Here is a 21153-nt window from a genome sequence, read left to right on the forward strand (position 1 = left end):
TCGCAACGGCAGTAGCGTCCTCAACGTTTGATACGCCTTTGGTTGAGTACGTTGATCTGGCTGAGGAGTTGTGTAAGACGCTAGAAGCATTGCTCGCCCGCAAGAATGATGGAGTGCTGCAACGAGGCTGGGATGCTATTTGCTCCATCCGTAAGAAAGAAGAGGTGGCAAGCATATGTGATCGACTTGAACAGAAGAAGAGCATGCTATCCTTGTGGCTGGAAGCAGCAAATCTGTAAGTGAAGTTCTAACAATGCGGAAGCTGGCTGCCCGGCCTGGAGGATACCACTGTACTGACTAACATACAGCAAGCTCACATCAAGTATCGCAGCGACCACAGACCAGACGCGACTCGATGTCAACAATACAACGACGCTCATAAAGACAGTCGAAGATATTTCGAAGATCACCGCAACAAATACAGCACAGCTGCTTCCTCGCATCGAACAGATCGACCGAACCACAACAACCACAGCCATCAGAACGGAACATATCCTACACGATACCCAGCGCCTCCTATCAGAATACAATGCGGATGCATCGACACGGCAGTCGAGTCATCAGAGCACGGCAATGATATTGGCAAATACAGAGCAGATTATCGCGACCATCGAAAAGTTGACCGTGAACCCAGGCAAACACAATTCCTACGCACAGCCCGGCTACGTTACAAACCACATGTATGACGGCTCCCCGATAAGCCAACAAGTACAGCAAACCACGATAATCCATGGTCGTAGAGCTCAAAGATGCAAATGTCGTACTGTCAGCACTGCACGTCGGTGGCAGCCGTTGTCCATCCTTCGATTCACCCGAACTTTCCAAACGCAACATTTCTCATACTGTCCCGATTACCGAAAAGCGGAGCAAAGTCTTGAAATCACCATGCAGATCGTACCTCCGTCATGGCTTCTATACCAAACTATCGACTTCGGTACAACGGTCAAGAATTGGTCGACCATGACCCCTTTCTCGATAAGTCCGATCATGGTCGGTACAAGCCGACTTGTTGATTCAAAGGTGTCGCCTGCGTTCCTTGCAATTAAGAAAACCGAGAAGGAGCTCGAAAAGCTCCAATGGAAACCAGATTGGCATCACGTGGTAGTCCCTCAGCTTCAAAACACTTTACAGCGGCTGTTCGATAACGCAGAAGCTTCAGCCCTTGACACTGATAGAAACGGTCGTACCATTCTGAATGTAAGCATACATAGTCTTGTGATAGAAGTCTATCCTAACCAGCGTTCAACAGGAAGTTGTTCGACTGTTCGTCTTTCACCGTCCTTCGCCTCGCGAAGTCGCAGAATATGCAGCTCTGTTTCGGTTCTTACTGGGTAATGGTGCTGACCCCAATGCGATAAAAGATGCCATACCTGATTACACTTTCGACTCCTTGACGCATCATGGAGGCACCACATGCGACCAGCTCATGGACCCAATGTCGGCTGACCTGAGTTGTGGTGGTCTCTCACTCCCAGGACTTCAGACCATACTAGAGTTGTTCGTAGATGCTGGAGGACATACGTCGAAACCTTTCGTGGGTAGTAACCGTCCAGGCGTTCGTTGCATCAGTTTTCGCGACGATGTTATACAGCTGAGGCTTTTTGAAGATCAAATTGATAGTAAGTGTCTCAGTTCATTTGGTATGAATTTTTCCTGATATCTTATACTAGTCATGGATCTCGGGGTTCTTGTGCCGATCATCTTGCAACGACAGGAAGAGCACTTCCGCCGCATAATCAAAAAGGCTGAGCCATCAACTTTGAATCGGAAATCACCGATCAACGGACTTGCTCCAATTCATTTCGCTGTCTTATGGCCAATCGGACTGAGGATGCTAGTAGGCAGAGGTGTGGATGTGAACCCCGAAGACAACTTTGGTCGGCGACCTATACATCTTGCCGTGGCTCTAGGGATCTTCGATTCCGTCCAATGTTTGCTCGACGCGGACTGCGGACTCTTCACCCCAGCACAAGACTACAGCCTGCTGCAATACGCTTTGAATTTGAGTGACGATCACAAAAGATCACAGATTTCACTTGAACTCATTCAGGCGTTTTGTGATCGTCATACGCGTATCAGGGATCTAGCTGAGTCATGTCTACCAACCTCTATCTTCTCTAGGCTCGGGTTGGTGCAGCTTGAGTTACATGAACAGCTTGCGCCATCCATTTCCGAAAGGCTTCTGTCACATGGAATCCATATTCCTCCGGCTCTTGAGCTCGATGGAAGGGGACTCTATAACTCTTTTACAACCAATGGTGAAGAGGTCATAATGACTTCAGATACAGCAGATGCACTGTGGTCTCTAGGTTTTCACGATATCGACAAACCCAACGAGAATGGGTGGACTCCGTTCTTGCAAAGCTGGTTCAGCCATAACTATGGGATGATAAATTGGTTGGTACAAAGAGGTGCACGGTTGGACTCAAAACATGAGACGAGTCCTTTAACAGCCCTCCATCTTCACGCGAAGCGTATGAGCGTTAGAAAGCCACCCTACACCCGGAGCGAGGACACATCAGCCATGAAGGCACACTGTATCGAAATGGCACAGGAGGCATTCGGTGTGCCATACGACGACTGCACATGCGCATGCTCACCGAAAGGGTGTACACCTGTCAAGTTCTTGCTCGAAGACGAAGACGAATGGTATAATCCCTCATGGAAAGACCGCATTCGGAGATATATCGAAGTTTCAAACCCACCGAAGCCTCAACTAGACCAGTACATCTACCTTCTCACAAGACAAGTTCTTTTCGATTTCTTGGGTGGTGAGCATACTTGCTGTGCTCTTCGGCAGGGATATTTGTTTCCAGGTAGGCTTCACAGACCTGCAAAGACGAAGACGACATGGCGCAAAAGGCTCTATGATCCCACAGATGATGATGAATATGAACGCTTCCAATACAGCTGGGCCCATATGCAATGCTGCGCGAATGGCCTGGCAGTACCGCGGGTTAAAGTCCTGGAAGATTTACATGATCCCGAAGTTTTCAGCGCTACGTTTGACTCCGCGCTGTCACACTACGACGAGATGGATCGGCCTGATACGATACCAGCGGAGGGACAAGTTTTCGCGTACATCAACTGGATTCTGGAGAAAAGATATTTGGACATCGATGTTTCTGACGGTTGTGAACATGGTAGTGCGATAAGAAAAGATTATCCCATAATCTGGTAATGCTTGTCATTTGATTGTCGTCATTAGGTATTCTTCCACATCCAAGATCCACAATACAAGCCCTCTGGACCTAGACTTCTCTGGGTGACACATTCTCGCTAGCTGTTGCAATCAAGCTCGCAGTAATCACCGCAATCACATATCAAGGCGGGCCGCCACTTCTGAATACACTTTCAGAATGGTCCGCAGATGGTCACCAGGCAAACAACACCGTTCAATCCGTAGAATCTGTAAGCTCCGCTTCATTATATGCCTTCTCGTAGGTACGCTAACATCTACATCAGATCTTCTCGACCAAGGCAAGGCAGACAGCCCCCGTCAACCCACCGCCAGTCGTCGTACTATCGCCACCAAAACATCCGAGGACGTCACACGAGATCTCCACCACAGATATACCACGTTCGCGTCCAGTGGATTTGCATTACGTTACGAGGGTTACAGTCATCACCCACGAAACCCTGTTACTGGCCCTGCACCTCTGCGAACCACCCGCACGAAGCACTTGGATGAAGACCGATAATGCTGGGCGTGGTCAGGGGACGCATCATTGGAATGTAATTGGGAAGTGAGATTGGCGAGTTGTTGGGGTGTGAGAGCGGACCGTTGGAGCGATAGACGTGACCAAATAACATATGGGCGTAAAGAAGACCGGTATCATAGACTGAAAATCGATGTTTGCTACGTCTTTGATATTGCTACGCCAATGGTGCCTCCAATCAAAGTCGCATCTTGCCGCATACACACCCTCAAAAGTTGATAAGTACACAGCTTCTAGTACAACGTGTACTTCAATCTGTACGTTGCACACCAATCTCATCGCCAGATATAGACGGAGATTTCCTTAGTAGACACTTATAGCCTGAGCGACATGGCCTAGAAGATACGTGAACAGTATCCTGTGCCCCCAGCGTCCTATCATGACGCGGTCTTCGTTGGCGCGTCGCCGTGTGCACTAGAGTTCGCCATCCCAGGCTCCACTCAAAGCCTCCTCAATCTCCTCCTTGTGTTCAGAGAAATAATGTCCGACTAAAGATGCTACTTCTTCTGCTACTTCTTTTTGCGTATGACAACGCCCTTCTGGGAGGCAATACTACGACGGCATCAGTATGTCACACAAAAGGTACCTTTGCAAACTAAAACATACCTTTGCAGCTGGCGTAGCCTGAACCACTGCTTTGACTTGTAGCGCGCGGGTAGCGAGTACGTCGGAGAGAAGCCCCAGGATATATACTGCCGCGACAGTGAAGATGAGGAGCTTGATGGTCAGGAAGAAGAGGTCAATCTTCATTTTCCTCGTGTCTTCGTCGGATTCTGCCCCGATCCTGGCGAGTTCTCCGTCATTCTTCAGGGCCTCGAGGTCCAATTCGAATTGTTGTTCTGGTGTTCGCATGCTGGTAGCTGGAACACGCCATGATAGCTTTGGGGTTGAGAATCTAGTGTAGGCCGGGAGGGTGTCCTTTTCGTTGTCCATGGCTGTGTGTGCTGTGGGTATTTGTTTTTTGTAAAGTGGGTGATGGACGGAAAATCTGAGTAAGAGTTTGGAAGCGGTGTAGAGGAAAGGTGATGAAAATAAAAATGCAAGAGACTTTATAACGAAGGTGCGCGGCTGCGCCTCGTAGAAAACCGTGGTTGATGTTCGCACTAAGCCACAGCCCGTACCTTTTAGATACCTAATCACTGTCATTCGCCCCGAGTAGATTCTGGCAGCCTAGTAGGAAATCTGGCTCAAATTCATGGGGCCTGGAGAGCCAAAGTTCTATGGTCGCGCCAAAACAAACCGCTGGCCGCGAGACACGCTTCGACCTACCCCAAAATCTCCGCCTAGGCAGCCACATACTTAGTATATCTTGGAGCTTCTTAGTCATCGTCGCTGAGCTCGTCCGCAGATGTGAAAGGAAACTCGGCGCCCTCATCCACCTGCGACTCCGAGACATCTACGACCTCCGCTCTCATGGACTCTTCAGACCTGCGATGGCGCTTCAGTTGCACTTGGGCACGCGCGTCCAAGCCAACATACTCTTGAAGTGGGTTTGACTCAACAGTATTGGCCATGTGGTAGCTATAGTACTGTTAGTTTGAGACTTCAAGAAACGCGAGTTTTCATCGTACATGAAGCCATGACCTATCATTTCAGAGAAGTCGTAGACGATGGTGCATCCAGCGGTTGCCGCGACTAGGGCCCTGACCTCCGCTGCTTTCGCGCTGTTCGCAGGGCCATCTCTTCCTCGGACGATGACCTATCATGGTTAGTACTCGGTACAGCGATGAAGTGTAATGTGTATACTTACAGTCCAGAGATAGTGGTCCTTTGGTACAGCGGGCATGATGTTGTAGTTGGTATCCGGATACCTGGCGTCGGGAGCGGCTGAGTAGAGGTATTTGTTTGTGATGGCGATTTAATTTGCTGTTGGGTAGTAGAGTTGAGAAGTTAAGATTTCTTGGGTAAATTGATGTCTTATATCTGGCCGTTTGCGAAGATGCGGAGCCCGGCGTAGGCAGCGAGTATCTTACCTGCCTTTACCTCACGCTTTGCGGTGTGACCACGAATGGATATCTGTTTGCATAGAGCGACACATAGACGAGGGTAATGCGGTTCATGACATGTGCCATTCAACAGGCGGGTCTCGATTTCTGCTCTATGGCTCGGATTGTGTAGCTCGATTACCCATCTCAAAAAGACATCGTGATGACCGCAAAAGAGCTTTGCAGTCGTGCATTGAGTTTGTCGCTCATTGTAGCTGCCAGGGTGGCCGTTCAAGGTGCGCGCGTCATGAGCACTGAAGACAGCGCCGACCTTCGCCATACCGAGCTATATGACCAGCTCAAGTGCCAAGGCAAGTGACGAGCCCTGAGATTGGCGAAGTCGGCGATGAGAATGGTGATGAAAAGGAAAAGGGTGTGTCGGTTGCAGTTGCCGTGCCATAAGCCGTTCAGCTACCCCGGATTCGTTGCGCCAACTACCTAGGTATGACGCTTCGGTCGATCTTCACCCCGCATGTCGATTTATCCTCCAACACGAACCACTAAACCACGCGCAGCCCGCGTCACATGCACACCCGTTGCATCAGCATATTACTACGACTAAATGATAGCCCAATTGACGAATCATATGTGCTGTCAGGTCGCCGTGAGGTGTTGATCTCTACAGCGGGCCGACATTCCTGCACGGTTGTCGGCAACCGTCCCTCGGCTAGGTGGTAAGGGTGTGCTTTGGTGTGTCTTCGTCGCATGACGGACGTTGGACGACGTACATGGCGCGAGCTATCCCGGTAAATGCTTGGGAGTACGGGCAAGCTTCATATAAGTGGAAGCTTGGGGCCCCGCAGTGTTGCTTGTCGTCTCTTGTCGCTGCGCCCTCACCTTGACCACATTTCAGCTTGACGCCATCGCATTGCCTACGTCGAATCGATAATCGCATAGTTCGCTCGACGCGCACGACAATGGCCGACGACCGAAAACCTTCGATCGAGCAAATCTCGGATGATAAGATCGCGCCTACTGCTCTGGAAGCAGGAAATGGGGTTGTCGATGGGCATCGCAAGCTGGTCCCACCGCCGTTGGTGGCTGCTATGAGTGCCGAGGAAAGGATTGAAGCAGAGAAGAGGATGCGACGGAAGATCGATACGAGATTGTTGCCGATGATTATCCTGATGTACATCATGAGTATGTCTTGGTAGATGGCCGCGGGTGGGCAGCGCTAATGATGCCCAGATTACCTCGATAGGAACAATATCGCTGCCGTTCGCCTAGCAGGTCTCCAGGATGAATTGGAACTCACCAGTGTGCAGTATCAGGTATACAAATGTTTGAGCTACGCCCAGAAAGCCAGTCACTGACTACCATAGACCACCGTCTCCATCCTTTTCGTCGGTTACATCCTCATGCAGATCCCGTCAAACCTGTTAGTAATATCCATGTACGAACTGTATGTGAGACAAATACTGACTTCGTACACTCATCTTTAGGTTCCTCAACAAGACCGGCAAGCCCGCCATCTATCTTCCCACGTGCATGATCATCTGGGGCATCATATCGGGTGCGACTGCTGCATGCCAGAACTTCGCAGGACTGGTGGTGTGTCGTTTCTTCCTGGGATTTATCGAAGCCGCATACTTCCCAGGATGTCTGTTCTACCTCAGCGCTTGGTACACGAGGAAGGAGCTGGGTCTGAGAACGGCGGTTCTTTACTCTGGAAGTTTGATCTCGGGCGCCTTCGGTGGGCTCATTACCGCCGGGATCACGAGTAATATGGATGGCACGCAGGGCTTGAGAGCGTGGCGCTGGGTGTTCATAATCGAGGTAAGTATCGTACGCGCCGAGCTGGATATCTGGGATGTTAGCTGATCCTTCAGGGTATCATTACCGTCGCGATTGCCTTTGGCGCCTTCTGGATCCTACCCAACTTCCCTCGAACAACTTCCTGGCTCACAGAGGAAGAACGCCAACTCGCCGTCTACAGGCTTCAGGAAGACGTTGGCGAAGACGACTGGGTCTCTGCGGAATCCCAGACCTTCTTCCACGGTCTAAAGCTTGCGTTACTCGATATCAAGACTTGGGTGCTTACAATCATGCTTCTAGCGAACGTATCCTCGGCCAGTGTTACCAACTTCTTCCCAACAGTGGTCAAGACGCTAGGATACCCAAACATCGAGACACTTCTGTTGACAGCGCCACCTTATGTTCTCGCAGTCATCACCACCTACCTCAACGCCTGGCATGCCGATCGCACCGGCGAACGATTCTTCCACATCGTCCTCCCTCTCTGCGTCGGCGTAGCAGCCTTCATCCTTGCCGCCGCTACGACCGCAACAGCACCTCGCTACGTCGCCATGATGCTGATGGTCCCTGGTGTATACACTGGATATGTCGTAGCTCTGGCCTGGATCTCCAACTCTTTGCCTCGCCCGCCAGCGAAGAGGGCGGCTGCACTGGCTTTCATCAACGCGATCAGTAATACGAGTTCGATTTATGCAAGCTACATGTATCCTCAGCCAAAGAGTGGTCCGGCGGATTTGACGGTTCCCCTGAGTGTGGATTGCGCAACTGCAGCACTGGCCATTATCATGGCGGTCATTATGCGCATTATACTGGGGCGACTGAACAAGAAACTTGCTCGTGGAGAACACGTTGAAGGCGCAATCAACGCTGTCCCTGGGGTTGGTGCCGAGAGAGGTTTCAGATTCTTGGTCTAGAGACTTGGGAACTGGAGATTGTAGGGTAGTGAGTTGGATATAGAGACGATTAGCAGGATTGTGCATCGATTGGTCCCCCTGTTTGACTTCTTTGCCACCCCCTTCTTCCGTCGCCTCACTGGATGACGACGCGTACAGGTGCTGAGACAACAGTTCCCCTCTTCATATTGCTTTTCCTCAGTGTCTCAATCAGAACTACTCGTGATACATGTGTGAAGGCTGGTGAGTGGCTGGACGCTGACTTGGCAAGATACTGGAAGGTTCCATATCGTCATCGGCCCGAACAAGGCTTAGCGTCTATCGCGAGCTTTGACCACCCAGGCAGCGCGTCGCGCGACGACTCACCACGTTTTATCGCAGCCCATCCCAGCAGCACATCATCCGTCGAGGATTCAGCAGCACATTCGTACGACACATCACTATCGGTCCGCTTCACCAGAGTTGCCAATACACCTTTCACTGCCGGGGACCATAGAGTGAACGGCTTGCGATAGCTAGCGTCACACTCTGTTAGCGCTCTGTGCACACACGATGCACCTCCACGCGACCACAGGAACAGCGCCGATTATTCAACGCAGACCTTGATCACTTTCGCGTCGGGAATCGCACAACATCAATCACTTCGATACTGTGTAACTTTCGAAGGACCAATCAATACCATCACTCAAGGCAACCACGCGTTGTCAGCTGACGCCACCCGCATATCTTCTGCAAACTTCAAAAGTCCAACTTGGAGATCAACCTCATTATGGATTTTTCAAACAGTGCCTTTAGGGCCATGCCAAACTCTAAAGTCTCCGACGACACCATGTCTCACGCAAATCTCGTAATGGCATGTCGATGGGGCTGGACGAGCACCCCGGACGAAGGAGCAAACAACCCCTTCGCCTCATCGTCTACCTCGCAACAAATACCCGCCTCTACCTTTAACAACATCCGGACCAAGCGTTTTGCGCCGTGCCAAGGTCGTCTCTATCACCAGCTACTCTGCTCTCACCGTATCAGGACGGACCTTGTCGAAGACTGTGGCGAAAACTGCATCGATCCATATGGCGATAGGGTTGACGCTGCTTTCATTTGTAATGAATGCGTCCAAGCCGAAGCAGCGAAGATCTGGGAGCAACGGCAAGCGGCGCACAACGCGACCTACCCTCCCATGGGGCAGATGAGTAAAGAGCAGTACGAGCAGTGGTATGCCGAGCACCGACAGCTCGAAGCAGAGTTCTCGCGCGACCAGCGAGTGTACGAGTTGGAAATCAAGGCTAAGACGCGACCGAGCAACATTTGCTCTGCGCTGGAAGCTAGCAAAGAGGAGATGGACTTTGCGACCGAGCTTGACACACTATCTCTTTCCTTGATGGCGTCGAATAACTCGAACGCCGAGCAAGCGTCATACCAGCCGCAAGGACGTACACGAACGAGTCTGGCGACAGATCCGGATGAGCAGCTTCATTGGAATTTGAACACGCTTGCTTTGGACCGTGGCGCGTGTGGTATTGAGTACTCGCAGCCGGGTAATGGGGTGTCTCCAACGCGGCAAATGGACCCGGAGGAGTTGTGGAGGAAGCCACGGAATTGAGAGTTCGCAAAGCAGTTGTGGTGGCATGTCACTTGTCGTGTTGATTAGCGATTGCATAAGTTTGGCGTCTGGAAAACTCCGCGCATGTGGAAATGTTTGTGTAGGACTTTCGTGTAAGCAACAAATGTCTTGTCTAGCAACTCTGCTATCTGAATGGACCATCTGTACCGCGTTTCCCAGTGGTGTGTATGACGCTGCGCAGCGACACGAAGATTGTGGTTCGATGTGGGGCGTAGTGATGTGTCAAAGCATTAGCACGACGCACACTGCCCCTCATGCGAAGAAAGCACACGTCCTGTGGAAAGACTGCTTGGCTTTGCCCTGATATGGCGTTCTAGGTCAAAAGGATCAGCGTCGAAATGGCTGCGGCATCCAAGTCACTTAGATTATAAATGTTGTATTTGAGAATTTCTCTATCGAAATATATTCGGAGCCTTGGCGCAATGGTAGCGCGTTGGTTTTCGGTCAGAAAGCATAAACACCAAAGGTACATTTCACCAATCACCTCCCATTCCAGCACCATCTAACAGTTTCTCAGGTTGTGGGTTCGATCCCCATGGGCTTCGTCTTCTTTTTGGCCGTTCTGTAAAGTACTGCGTCTGGGGGGACCGCATGAAGTTCAGAACAAGCCGAGAAAAGAATTTGACGAGCCGCCGAGTGATCCCCACAACCAAGAGTGTGAGTGCGACCTGGCTATGTACCTCGCTGCCCCCGCGCCGCGGCTGAGTAGCTTCGATTTTTTTATTCTTTTTGTGCCTTAAAAGAGCAAGGCTGCTAGACGTTGACGATGCTTGCCTGACGGACTAGTTGCAGCATTACCCCGCAATCAGCTTTCCAACGGTAGATTAACTACGCAGACAGCCTCATTCTTGCTGGGTCAAATCTTCATGGTGTTCTACACTACTCTGGCTATCTCTACTTCAATAGTTCCTCTACCACTTCTCCAGCATTGGCCTTACATCAACCTCATTAACCCAGCCCCTTCGTCCTTGAGTGTGTAGCCCCCAGTAAACCTCTGCAATATCCTCACTCCCAATACTCGCCTCTTCTGGTTTCCCCTCGATGTATTTCTTCGTAAGCTCGATATCGATCACACCATCAATGACCGCGTGCGCGACGTGTACACCTTGCGGACCAAACTCCTTAGCAAGGCTCGTAGATAGGGCACGTAAAGCAAATTTCCCCGTCGAGAAAGACGACATCTGGGCGTTTGACTTCACGCTGGCTGTCGCACCCGTGAAGATAAGGGTTGGTGGGTAGGTGCCGCTGGGTGGGTTGGACTGTACGTGGGTGAGGAGGAGCGGGATGGCGTTTTGGGCGATGTGGAATGCTCCTTTTCTATGCGTTCGAGGTTTGTTAGTACCTCGTATATTTTGAGAGTGAAGCGTACAACATACACGCTAACCTCCCACCCCATCCCAAACTCCTCCGTCGTCAATTCCAGAAACGGCTTTCTGGATGGCCTCGCACTTGCATTGAAGATCATCGCTGCCACAGGCGCCTCGCCGTGGACTTCTTTGATCTTTGCGAACGCGTTCTGTACGCTCTCTTCGCTGCTGACGTCCGTGGAAATACCGATAGCCTCCTTGCCGGATTGGTTTATTTCCTCGGCGAGAGCCTCGAAGTTGGAGGGATTGCGGGCAAGAAGAACGACGGGGTAGGATTTTGCGAAGCGGCGGGCGAGGGATGCACCGGTGCCTGAGCCGACACCCGCGATAATGGCGATGGGTTTGTTGGTCATGGCTGTTGCGCTTTCGATATTTCTATTGTGAGAGTGGGATAGCAGCTGTAGGTAAGATGGATCGTCTCGTTTCTGTTTGTAATAAGCAAATATGGATTTGTGTTCCATATGAGCAAGGACAACTGAGGTTATGGAAGGTACGTTCAACGTCGGATAGCTACGCAGCTTCAACGCTTCGTAAGCATCACAATGTGGGTGAAGTTAGAAGTGAAGTTGTTCAGTAATCTGGGGTACTCTATACCTAGGCATTCTATTGCATCTTATTGGTAAGCGCTAGCTTCAATCCTATGTACCGTGTTACTCAGCAGAATTCCATCTAGGTAATGGGTCATTCTGTAGAGTAAAGCGTAAAGCGTGAGATCCGGAGGAAGTTCAGACCGTTTACGGCCGTAATTTATTCCCATTCAATCTCCCGAGGTCATGGTAGTCGTATCAGTCGTCGTGCCGTGAGAGGTGTTCGATGGCGTCTACGTCAGTCCCTGACCCCTCCCTGACGATCATCGCCTAGCTGCATGCTAGCGATGGTAGTAGTAGAGTTCTAGATACTGGACTTTTTCATGTGTCAGTAGACAGCGGTGTTTGCTGGGCGACTAGACTTGCGATCTGTCTGGTGCATGTTGCAAGTCAACAGCGATGAAGGTGTACCCGGACTTCCGCTCGCACAGCGATGTGGCCTGTGCGTACCTGCCCATGGAGGTACGCGTCCACGCGTCTGCATGCCCCAAACATCAAACATCGCGTCGTCGCGCGCTCTCCAAAACTCCAGGCAAAGAACGCGCAATTTGTCTATATTGCGTACTGTCGGCACCAGCGCAATGAAAAGACTGCACCGTTGTTGCCACCGTGTCGCACAAGGTCCTATCCTCGCAAGGACGCGTCGGTCGATATGACGGATCGACGGATGTCGCAATAGTCATGAACTTTCGACCACTGCAGTCCCCGCTTCTCGCACTGAAATCCGAGGTCACTCGACATAAGCATTCGGGCGCGATCATTAGTCACTATGTACCCATCAGAACGGTTCAAACCTTCTCTATCCCGGTGACTAGCTAGGTATATAGACTGTCATGTTCCTACAGTATCGAGAAATGATACACCACATTCCCAACATTCACATATGGCTTCTTTCGTATACAACAGCGCTTTCCAGTGCTGCGTACCCAACCCACTGACCCCTCGAGGAGAAGGCGAAATACCCACCCCAGAAGAAGAAGCATTAGCTTGCAAGATCAACCGGGCTCTGGCGTCTGGACCCATATCCATCACCAAGAATGCCACCATCGCCGACTGGAGCCACTGGGGCCCCGATCGGAAACTAGTCATACTACGAGAAGGAACAAACCACTGGACAGCCTTCCCCGGAAACGAGAACACAGTCGGCAATGTCCCGATGTGCGCCGACCCCATGGGTCTCCAGTGGATCCAAGATGCCTATGCCGCGAAGCCAGCACCTACGAACACTGCGCCAGGTCTCATATACATGTTGTGCGGAGCAAATCAGCACACTACCACGAATCCGGCAGACCGAACGAGCCCAGCTATTCCCATCGGGCCGCACTATATGATTTTATGGCCTTTCGAAGCTGAACGTGATGGGTTTCCGGATACGATTCGCGACCAGGGCGCCTGGGTCATGTTCGACAAAACGCCGTACGCTCATTTGCACGTTTGTGGTACACCCTGGGCGGGGAAGGAGTACGATAGGGAGAAGACGAAGGCGAACTGGGATCTACGTTACGAGGATAGGACTTGATAATGATTTTGTCCCGTTAAACTTTTAAAAAACGAGCGATAAGAGCTGGTCACCGAAGAAGCTAGCCATTTTTGATGAGATCGATGATGATGGAGAAGATGTATGCCGTGACGGAGTTGTTGTATTTTTTATAGCAAAGAATACCTGAAACAAAGATGGCGCAGTCTGAAAGCTCAGGCATTAGATCTAAATCACAGTCAAGGCAGCGCTACGTCCATCTCATGCCCAATCAACATACTATGCGCACTCATCCACAACTTTGCATTCCCTCAGCCCTTTAGCTTCAATCTTCCTCTTGTAGCTGATGACCACAGCCTTCTCAAACTTTACCTTCCCCAGGCCCACTTCGCACCAGAGCGAGTGCTCTTGGTTTTCGAAATCGTCAAGTGCGTTATAAACTCCGTCGGTACGTTTTATAGTACGGTATAGATTCTCGGGATATAGGCCTTTCGTATCCTGGGCCTTGCAGTCATCCATGAATTTGCGGTACTTGTGGTGATGTTCAGACGCATAGCATGTAGGACAGAGAAAGTTTGGCTCGGCGTGCGTGCATATGTTGACGTCTCTGCAGTTCGGTGCGCATTTCGACGACTCTTTCAGGTGTAGGAAAGAGGCTTGAATAGTGTGGCCGCACATCAGGATATGGACTGGTAGGCCTTGACAAGGCTCGACGCGCTCTGCGATGAAGTTAGGAGCCATGATGTTGATGATGCTCGGCTAGGAAGTCTGTTTTCGGTACAGGAAGGGCTTTCTGGTCTGCAGATCGTAAACTTGCGCGCGCGACTTAAAACTATCCATTCAAGTGCACTGTGAATGTAGCGTAAAGGGTCTCTGATACGTATCGTCAGGTGGCATTGTTACTTTGTTGTACAAAGCGCTGAAGGTCTCATTGATCGAAGACAATCTTTCTCCATTCGCATGACAGGTGCCTTATCGTGAGTTGAACGCCATTGGGGCATCGTCTTCGGAGGTTTGTCAAAGAGCGAAGGATGACGCGAAACGAGCGTGATGGAGTGGCCGCTGCATGGACGCGATTCGACGGGAAAGCTCTTCGGGAAATGAGAGCCTTGGAGATCGTGCTTCTTTGCACGCGATAACTAGCAGCGCATAGTCTGTGATGGATATTGGCAGCCCCGCGACTTGCGATGATGAAATCAAAGGATGATGATGGTCGTGCACAGAATCTTGGTAGACGACGGCCAGCCCAGGGCTGTGATGCACGTGCAGCCTCCTTAGGCTAAGCCTATCTCGACTTAGTGGCGGATGGACTTAAGGCTGTCAGCTGGCTGCAGTGAGCCAAGACGTCACTTTCACAGAAGCAATATCGAACGCGCAACAGCAAGCACCACCTTCTATCGTGGCTGAGCATCGTACGGTAATTGCATTGGTCTTGTCATCCTGAACCTCCTGCTTCTACTGATGTACTAGTCACCTTGATTACTATCTCTGCTTGCCATCGACCTGGCGCCAACCAAGGAATTAACGACACTAGTATAGGAGTCCTGAGTCCTTTCTCATTATCAACCTTGGTGCGCGGACGTGCTGCCCCCCATATCTCGGCCATCGTCATGTCAGCTCTTTGCATGCCAAGCTCAGCGGCGAGAGAAGGGCGGAGGAAAACGCCCACTACGCCCTGGTCTCAACACAATATCCATGAGATAGGGTGACGCAAGACATGGCAGTGCAAATTACTGGAGCTCATGTTGATGAGATATAAGAACGGTGTGTTGCGACTGTGAAGAGCATCACACATAGCTTTCGCATCCACGCCAATCGACTCAGCATACATTCTACCATCTCAACGTTCAGAAGATGCCGCTGTCCGCCGTCACATCTGTAGCCTTCGTGGCCCTTCTTCAGATGCTTCCTGCTACGGCACAAAATATGTCATATGGAGCCAACAACTTCTACCGCAGCGACAACGTCACAATGTGGCCGATCACCTTCCCCAGTCTCTACCAGATGACTGTCGCTGGCAACCTCTTTCTACCCGACAACCTCGATCGCACCATCAATGCTTCTGCCATCGTTGTTGGCCACCCAATGGGGGCTGTGAAGGAACAGTCCGCCAACCTGTACGCTACGAAGATGGCTGAGCAGGGTTTCGTCACTATCTCAGTCGACGTTTCGTATTGGGGCGGCAGTGACGGCGAGCCGCGCAATGTCGTCCATCCTGACGTCTACGCCGAGACCTTCAGCGCTGCGGTTGATTACCTAGGCCTCCAGGACTACATCGACCGCGAGCGAATTGGTGCCATTGGCATCTGCGGCAGCGGCTCATTCGTTCTGAGTGCAGCAAAGATCGACCCGCGCATAAAGGCCATCGCAACAGCAAGCATGTACGATATGGGCGCAGTAACCCGCAACGGTCTACAGCGAGCTCAGAGCCTCGAACAGCGTAAGCAGGTCATCGCGACCGCGGCGGCGCAGCGCTGGGTTGAAGCCAGTGGTGGAGAGACGGAGTACACCGGCGGAACTCCTCAGGCAGTCACCAATGAGACCGATCCAGTGGGACGCGAGTTTTACGACTTCTATCGCACGTCTCGCGGAGAGTTCACACCTGCAGGATCAGCGCCAAACCTCACCACCTATCCGACGCTTTCCAGCCAGACCAAGTTCATGAACTTCTACCCCTTCAGCGACCTCGATAGCATCTCTCCCCGTCCAGTGATGTTCATCTCCGGCGACATGGCACACTCTCGCGAGTTCAGTCAGGACGCATACGACGCTGCTGCAGAACCGAAGGAGTTGATCTGGATTCCGGGCGCCGGGCATGTGGACCTGTACGATCGCGTCGACTTGATCCCGTTCAACAGGCTCACCGCGTTCTTCCAGCAGAACCTGGGCGAGTAGATTCGAGGGAAGCTCTTCGGTGCGTGGACAAAGCAGCTTATGATACTATCCGAGGGTCCTATAATAGACAGAGTAGCATCACAGCAATACGAGGACTCACCCAGAGGTATTCAATTGATTCCAGATCTTCCACCCGTTCTTTGCAGCAAGCTTGCTCTGATGTGTACCTCGATCAAATCTAGCTTTTTGAAAGAAAGCCTCGGTCTAGCGAACCAGTTTCCATGTGACAATAGCTGTGGCAGAGACGAGACTGAATTACGCGACGCATTATCTTTCGACTTCGGTGACCGATCGGTCCGTAAACCCGCATATAAGAGAAATGGTACTGAAGAGCCATCACCACGGTATTGCGATGACGCGTTCGACTCTGTCGCGAAACACTCTCGTATTTCGTACATCAATATTCAATTCTAATACCCATTGCGAAACGCGACATCGTCCTAGCCTGGCTTGAGTGCGCATCTCCCGAGCTCTACTTCGTTGAAAGTTTGTTGAGATAACGCGCTGTCAGGGACATCGTTGGGGATTCGGGCCATTCGGCTAGTCATAACTTCTCTCCAGCGCGGGGCTTACTGACGAAACCGCATTAGCCCGCTCATCCCTTCCTTCTTCCGTTAATCCAAAGGGTCAACAGATGGTAAGCGGAAGGGCGGTAAGCGATTTAAGCATTTGCTTGGTGGCGCTTAAGATGGTGCCAATGTCTTTGCATATTGCTTCGTCTGCAGCCTTGCTTGCTGCTTTTCTGTTTGCGTTGCGACATTGTCTTTTCTGAGAAAACGGGCAGGCGGACGGCAAGATGGCGCTTCCGAACGATGTCGAGGCGTGCGAGAAAGACTTGCAGAGGGTTTCGGTATGAATTCATTCGGCGATGTTCATGATTTGCTTTCTAACACCGTCAACAGGACTCCAAAAACTCTCAGGACTCTCAACACATAGATGCAGCAAGTGATTACGATAATACAGCCGTTCGCGCCCTAGTCTGGAAACAAGACCTTCGCATCATCCCCCTCACAGCAGGAATCTACCTCCTCTGCTTCCTCGACAGATCCAACATCGGCAATGCCAAAACCCTCAATGCCAACGCCGGAGAATCCCTCCTGCAAGAAGCCAACATGACAAACTACCAATACACCATTGCGCTCATGGTCTTCCTTGTCGCGTACGCCGTGTTCGAAGTACCCAGCAACTACTTCTTGAAGAAATTGAAACCCAGTCGCTGGATTGCTTTTCTCATGTTTGGCTGGGGCGCGTGCACGATTGGGCTGGGTGGCGCGAACAACTATGCGACTGTTACCGCTGTGCGGTTCTTGTTGGGTATGTTCGAGGCGGGATTGTTTCCGGGGTTGGTGTACTATTTGACGTTTTGGTATCGGGCGCAAGAGAGGAGTATGCGTGTTGCTATCATCCTGGCGAGCGCGACGCTCGCCGGTGCGTTTGGTGGTGCGATTGCGTATGGCGTTGGACACATGAAGCAGGTCCAGGGTCTTTCTGCATGGAGGTGAGTCGCGCTGTATATCACGCATGTGGCACATATACTGACATCTTACAAGGTGGCTATTCATCCTCGAAGGCATTCCTTCCTGCGTCTCATCAGTAGCCGTGTGGCTCTTCCTACCCGACTATCCCGAGGAAGCTTCTTGGTTATCGACATCCGATCGCGCACTAGCAGTCGCACGGCTCGAAAAAGAAGGATCAAAAGGCGATGCGCCGTCGTTGAATTGGGAAACCGCAAAGGCAACTCTACTTGACGGCCGACTTTGGGTGCACTACATCATCTACTTCGGTATCTCAGCGCCGTTCAGCTCGCTTTCGCTCTTCACTCCGACAATTACTGCAGGGTTGGGCTACGAGAACCTTCAGGCGCAGCTAATGACAGTACCACCTTACGCCGTGGCATACGTTGTTTCGATAGTCACAGCTTGGTCATCGGACTACTTCAACGCCCGCGCGTTGCACTCAGCTGTCCTGGCGACTATTGGCGCAATCGGCTTCCTGGCATCGGCCCTTCTTCCGGCTGAGTCTTTCCATGCGCGCTATGGATGTCTGATTGTTGCAGCCAGTGGCGCTTTCTCTTGTATTCCCCCGCTGCTTGGCTGGTTGAGCAACAACATGCACAGCACCGCCGCTGCAGGGTTGGCCATTGCATTGAATGTCTCTTGGGGAGCTCCAGGTCAAATTGTTGGCGTATGGATCTACAAGGCGAACGAGAAAGAGCGAGGATATCCTACAGGCCATTGGACGAACTTTGGAATGTTGGTCATGGTTGCTGTCGGCTGTGTTGGGTTGAGGTTTTACTATCAGTGGCGAAACAAGAGATTGCAACGCTTGGGACCGGATGCGACGGGAATGGACAGAGAGTTCAGTTATTGAAGATAGCATATTATTCGGTAGAGCATGAAAGCCTACTGAGTCGCGGCATAACTGTCCAAAATGTCTGACAACCAACTTGACTAAGATCTATGCATGCGACTCAACGCGCTCAACACCATTCTGCTTCTCATACTGCATCGCAGTCTCCGTCAAAGCAGGCTTCAGTGAGTCCGCTGCTTCGCGCGTGAACTTGCGTGCAGAGACCTTGTGCTCGAACATGAGATCGAGCTCAGAATAGGTGAAGCCCTTTGCCTCAGGAAGACGGAAGTATCCCCAAAGGATGAAGAGAAGCGCGATCCCAGCCCAGAAGAAGCCACCCTTGGCGCCCCAGTTCCAGTCGTTCTTGCCAACCATCTTCGGCATGATTGTGTTTGTAACGAAGACGATGGAGTTGTAGGAAGCACGAGAGAGTGCGACGGTCTTGACGCGGAGGCGGGATGAAGGGATTTCGGCGGCGAGGGAGTAGCAGATGGGTCCGAGAGAGAGCTGATTGTGTTAGCTTTGGTCTAGTGGCTTAGGGAATACAAAAACTTACCTGGAAGCAGAAGATCATCAGAATGATCAAAACACCTCCAGCAAGACTGGCGCTCTTGTTGGTCGGTGGTGCAAGGCCGATGAACCCGACGATCATAAGAATGATGAAGATGGCAGTCAATCCAACGAGGTAAATAGGTCGTCGACCAAAGCGTGTCATGATCCACCAGGCGATGAAGCATCCAACGAGACCCAGGCAGTCTTGTCCGATAGTAAGATGGAAAGAATCATCCTGGCTGAGGCCTACACCTTGCATGAACTGGGTTCTGATAAAATCAGTATGTGTTTGTTTGGGCAACGATAGGGAAACTTACCCAAAGCCCATGAAGGGAACACCGCAAAGAGCTTGAGTGATGAAAGCCATGGCAGAGACCTCGGTACGGTGTAGATCGCTTCCTTGGAACAGATGCCAGTAGTTGGTTCCAGAGCCGACTTGCTTCTCGTACTGATCGGTAACAACCATCATCTCCACGTGCGCATCAAGGTCGAACTCGATGCCTTCTGTGGGTGTCGTGATTGCGCGAATAGCTTGTTTGGCCTCATCGATGCGACCTTGTCGGACTAACCACCATGGCGATTCTGGTGCAAGGAAGGTAGCTGCGATGATGGGAATGGGCCAGATCCACTGAAGAGCGAAAGGAACGCGGTAGCCCCATTGAGTTGTGTTTTGCATGAGCCCAGTGAGGATTCCGGTGGACAGCAGACCGCCGATAACCCAGCACATGTTGATCCACGAAGTCATGTATCCTCTGAGGTGCATAGGACAGAGATCCGCAGCATACGAGATCGCAAGTGTCTGGAAGACACCCCATGGAAGACCCTGGATAATACCTCCGACGAGGAACATCTCCAGTCCTGTAGAGAAGAACGGAATGAAGATGGCAGCGGTCATGAACAGCATGCTGGCAATCATGGTCTTCTTGTATCCGATCCATTCGGTGATGTAGCCGTTGATGATGAGACCGAGAATGCATCCGACCTATGTGTGTGTGTTAGAGTTCGTTCCATCGACACCCTCATGCGGATATTGCGTACCTGTGTTCCATTGAGGATGATAGTTTGCCATCTCGCAGACACGAGCTTGTTGCCATCCGCATCGACTTCATCGCCGAATCTGTTGCGGAAGGGTTGGAAGGCGAAGAATTTGTTCATGAGACTGGTATCATAACCCTCCATCACAACGCAGAGCGAAATGACGAAAGAAAAGACGATAGCCTTCCACCAGAACCTCAAGGACTGTCGGACGGACATGTTGTGCTCATTGTTGATAGCGGCGTTGGTGTCGTCTCCGGTGTTGTGTCCTTGCGTAGAGGTGACCCTTTCGGCGGCCACATGGCCAGTAGTCTTCTCTACTGAAGCCATATCGAATTGAATCCAGAGTGTGCCCGGTATCAAAGATGGGTCTTCGGTGTTGATGGGTTGAGAAGATGCAGGTCAACCACAGGTATGGATCTGCGGTCTATATAGTCCCCAGCGCTGTGGTATGCATGCCTGACAGACGAACCCATTACAGGAGTCAAATGGCTAGCCCGAGAGCTTGGGAAGCTAAGCCCCGGTAATGACCGAAATGGGGCAAGACCGCGGTGAGTTGCGGGGAAAGACATTCAGAACAAGAGTGCCCATGGGGAGACGAGGCGTCAAGTGCGCAAATGAAGCCAATCAGAACCCCGACGAGGTTTGCCCGGGCACCAGATCGCGAGAGAACTTCAAGAAAGCTTTCCTCGAAGTTTTCCGCCGCTAACATTGTCACTTGGCGGACCCGTCCCGGCTCTAGTGTTGCAAAGAAAGCCAGGGCCCAGAAGTAGGACTTGCAGCAACCCTTCTCTTCTCCCGAGGTCATTATACGCTATAACATAAAACATAAGCTCTCATAAGACGACGGAAGTAACGTAGGTAATGCTCTGAGTAGGACAAAATCCTCGATTGAGCCTACCAGAATGTTTTTGTTGT

The 21153-nt window shown here is 51.3% G+C and overlaps 9 protein-coding genes and 1 non-coding gene across 10 annotated transcripts; 6 read left to right on the forward strand and 4 right to left on the reverse strand.

Moving 5' to 3' along the window:
* Nucleotides 1-4228: 4228 nt before the first annotated feature.
* Nucleotides 4229-4652, reverse strand: J4E78_008522 (uncharacterized protein; the record flags this gene model as incomplete). The annotated part of the gene is made up of 2 exons (XM_049369123.1): nt 4229-4271; nt 4306-4652. 2 exons carry the CDS (start codon nt 4650-4652, stop codon nt 4229-4231), a joined length of 390 nt encoding a protein of 129 aa, XP_049219190.1.
* A 386-nt stretch (nt 4653-5038) lies between these two features.
* J4E78_008523 (uncharacterized protein) lies at nt 5039-5505 on the reverse strand (the record flags this gene model as incomplete). Its single annotated transcript, XM_049369124.1, has 3 exons — nt 5039-5240; nt 5291-5418; nt 5470-5505. 3 exons carry the CDS (start codon nt 5503-5505, stop codon nt 5039-5041), a joined length of 366 nt encoding a protein of 121 aa, XP_049219191.1.
* Nucleotides 5506-6621: 1116 nt separating this feature from the next.
* J4E78_008524 (uncharacterized protein) lies at nt 6622-8373 on the forward strand (the record flags this gene model as incomplete). Its single annotated transcript, XM_049369125.1, has 5 exons — nt 6622-6844; nt 6893-6975; nt 7027-7082; nt 7147-7480; nt 7534-8373. 5 exons carry the CDS (start codon nt 6622-6624, stop codon nt 8371-8373), a joined length of 1536 nt encoding a protein of 511 aa, XP_049219192.1.
* An 808-nt stretch (nt 8374-9181) lies between these two features.
* Nucleotides 9182-9952, forward strand: J4E78_008525 (uncharacterized protein; the record flags this gene model as incomplete). The annotated part of the gene is made up of 1 exon (XM_049369126.1): nt 9182-9952. The coding sequence occupies one exon, from the start codon at nt 9182-9184 to the stop codon at nt 9950-9952; it is 771 nt and encodes a 256-aa protein (XP_049219193.1).
* Nucleotides 9953-10381: 429 nt separating this feature from the next.
* Nucleotides 10382-10518, forward strand: J4E78_008526. The gene has a single exon. It is a non-coding gene; the product is annotated as a tRNA-Arg (tRNA).
* A 366-nt stretch (nt 10519-10884) lies between these two features.
* Nucleotides 10885-11693, reverse strand: J4E78_008527 (uncharacterized protein; the record flags this gene model as incomplete). The annotated part of the gene is made up of 2 exons (XM_049369127.1): nt 10885-11290; nt 11350-11693. 2 exons carry the CDS (start codon nt 11691-11693, stop codon nt 10885-10887), a joined length of 750 nt encoding a protein of 249 aa, XP_049219194.1.
* Nucleotides 11694-12810: 1117 nt separating this feature from the next.
* J4E78_008528 (uncharacterized protein) lies at nt 12811-13446 on the forward strand (the record flags this gene model as incomplete). Its single annotated transcript, XM_049369128.1, has 1 exon — nt 12811-13446. The coding sequence occupies one exon, from the start codon at nt 12811-12813 to the stop codon at nt 13444-13446; it is 636 nt and encodes a 211-aa protein (XP_049219195.1).
* Nucleotides 13447-15258: 1812 nt separating this feature from the next.
* J4E78_008529 (uncharacterized protein) lies at nt 15259-16299 on the forward strand (the record flags this gene model as incomplete). The annotated part of the gene is made up of 1 exon (XM_049369129.1): nt 15259-16299. One exon carries the CDS (start codon nt 15259-15261, stop codon nt 16297-16299), a length of 1041 nt encoding a protein of 346 aa, XP_049219196.1.
* A 796-nt stretch (nt 16300-17095) lies between these two features.
* Nucleotides 17096-18669, forward strand: J4E78_008530 (uncharacterized protein; the record flags this gene model as incomplete). The annotated part of the gene is made up of 3 exons (XM_049369130.1): nt 17096-17149; nt 17202-17797; nt 17850-18669. 3 exons carry the CDS (start codon nt 17096-17098, stop codon nt 18667-18669), a joined length of 1470 nt encoding a protein of 489 aa, XP_049219197.1.
* An 87-nt stretch (nt 18670-18756) lies between these two features.
* On the reverse strand, nt 18757-20565 carry J4E78_008531 (uncharacterized protein; the record flags this gene model as incomplete). The annotated part of the gene is made up of 4 exons (XM_049369131.1): nt 18757-19155; nt 19205-19469; nt 19518-20182; nt 20239-20565. The coding sequence occupies 4 exons, from the start codon at nt 20563-20565 to the stop codon at nt 18757-18759; spliced, it is 1656 nt and encodes a 551-aa protein (XP_049219198.1).
* Between the last annotated feature and the right edge of the window lie 588 nt (nt 20566-21153).

The sequence above is a fragment of the Alternaria triticimaculans genome, assembly GCF_023758025.1.
Source record: "Alternaria triticimaculans strain BMP 0046 chromosome Unknown scaffold_15, whole genome shotgun sequence".
NCBI lineage: Eukaryota > Fungi > Ascomycota > Dothideomycetes > Pleosporales > Pleosporaceae > Alternaria > Alternaria triticimaculans.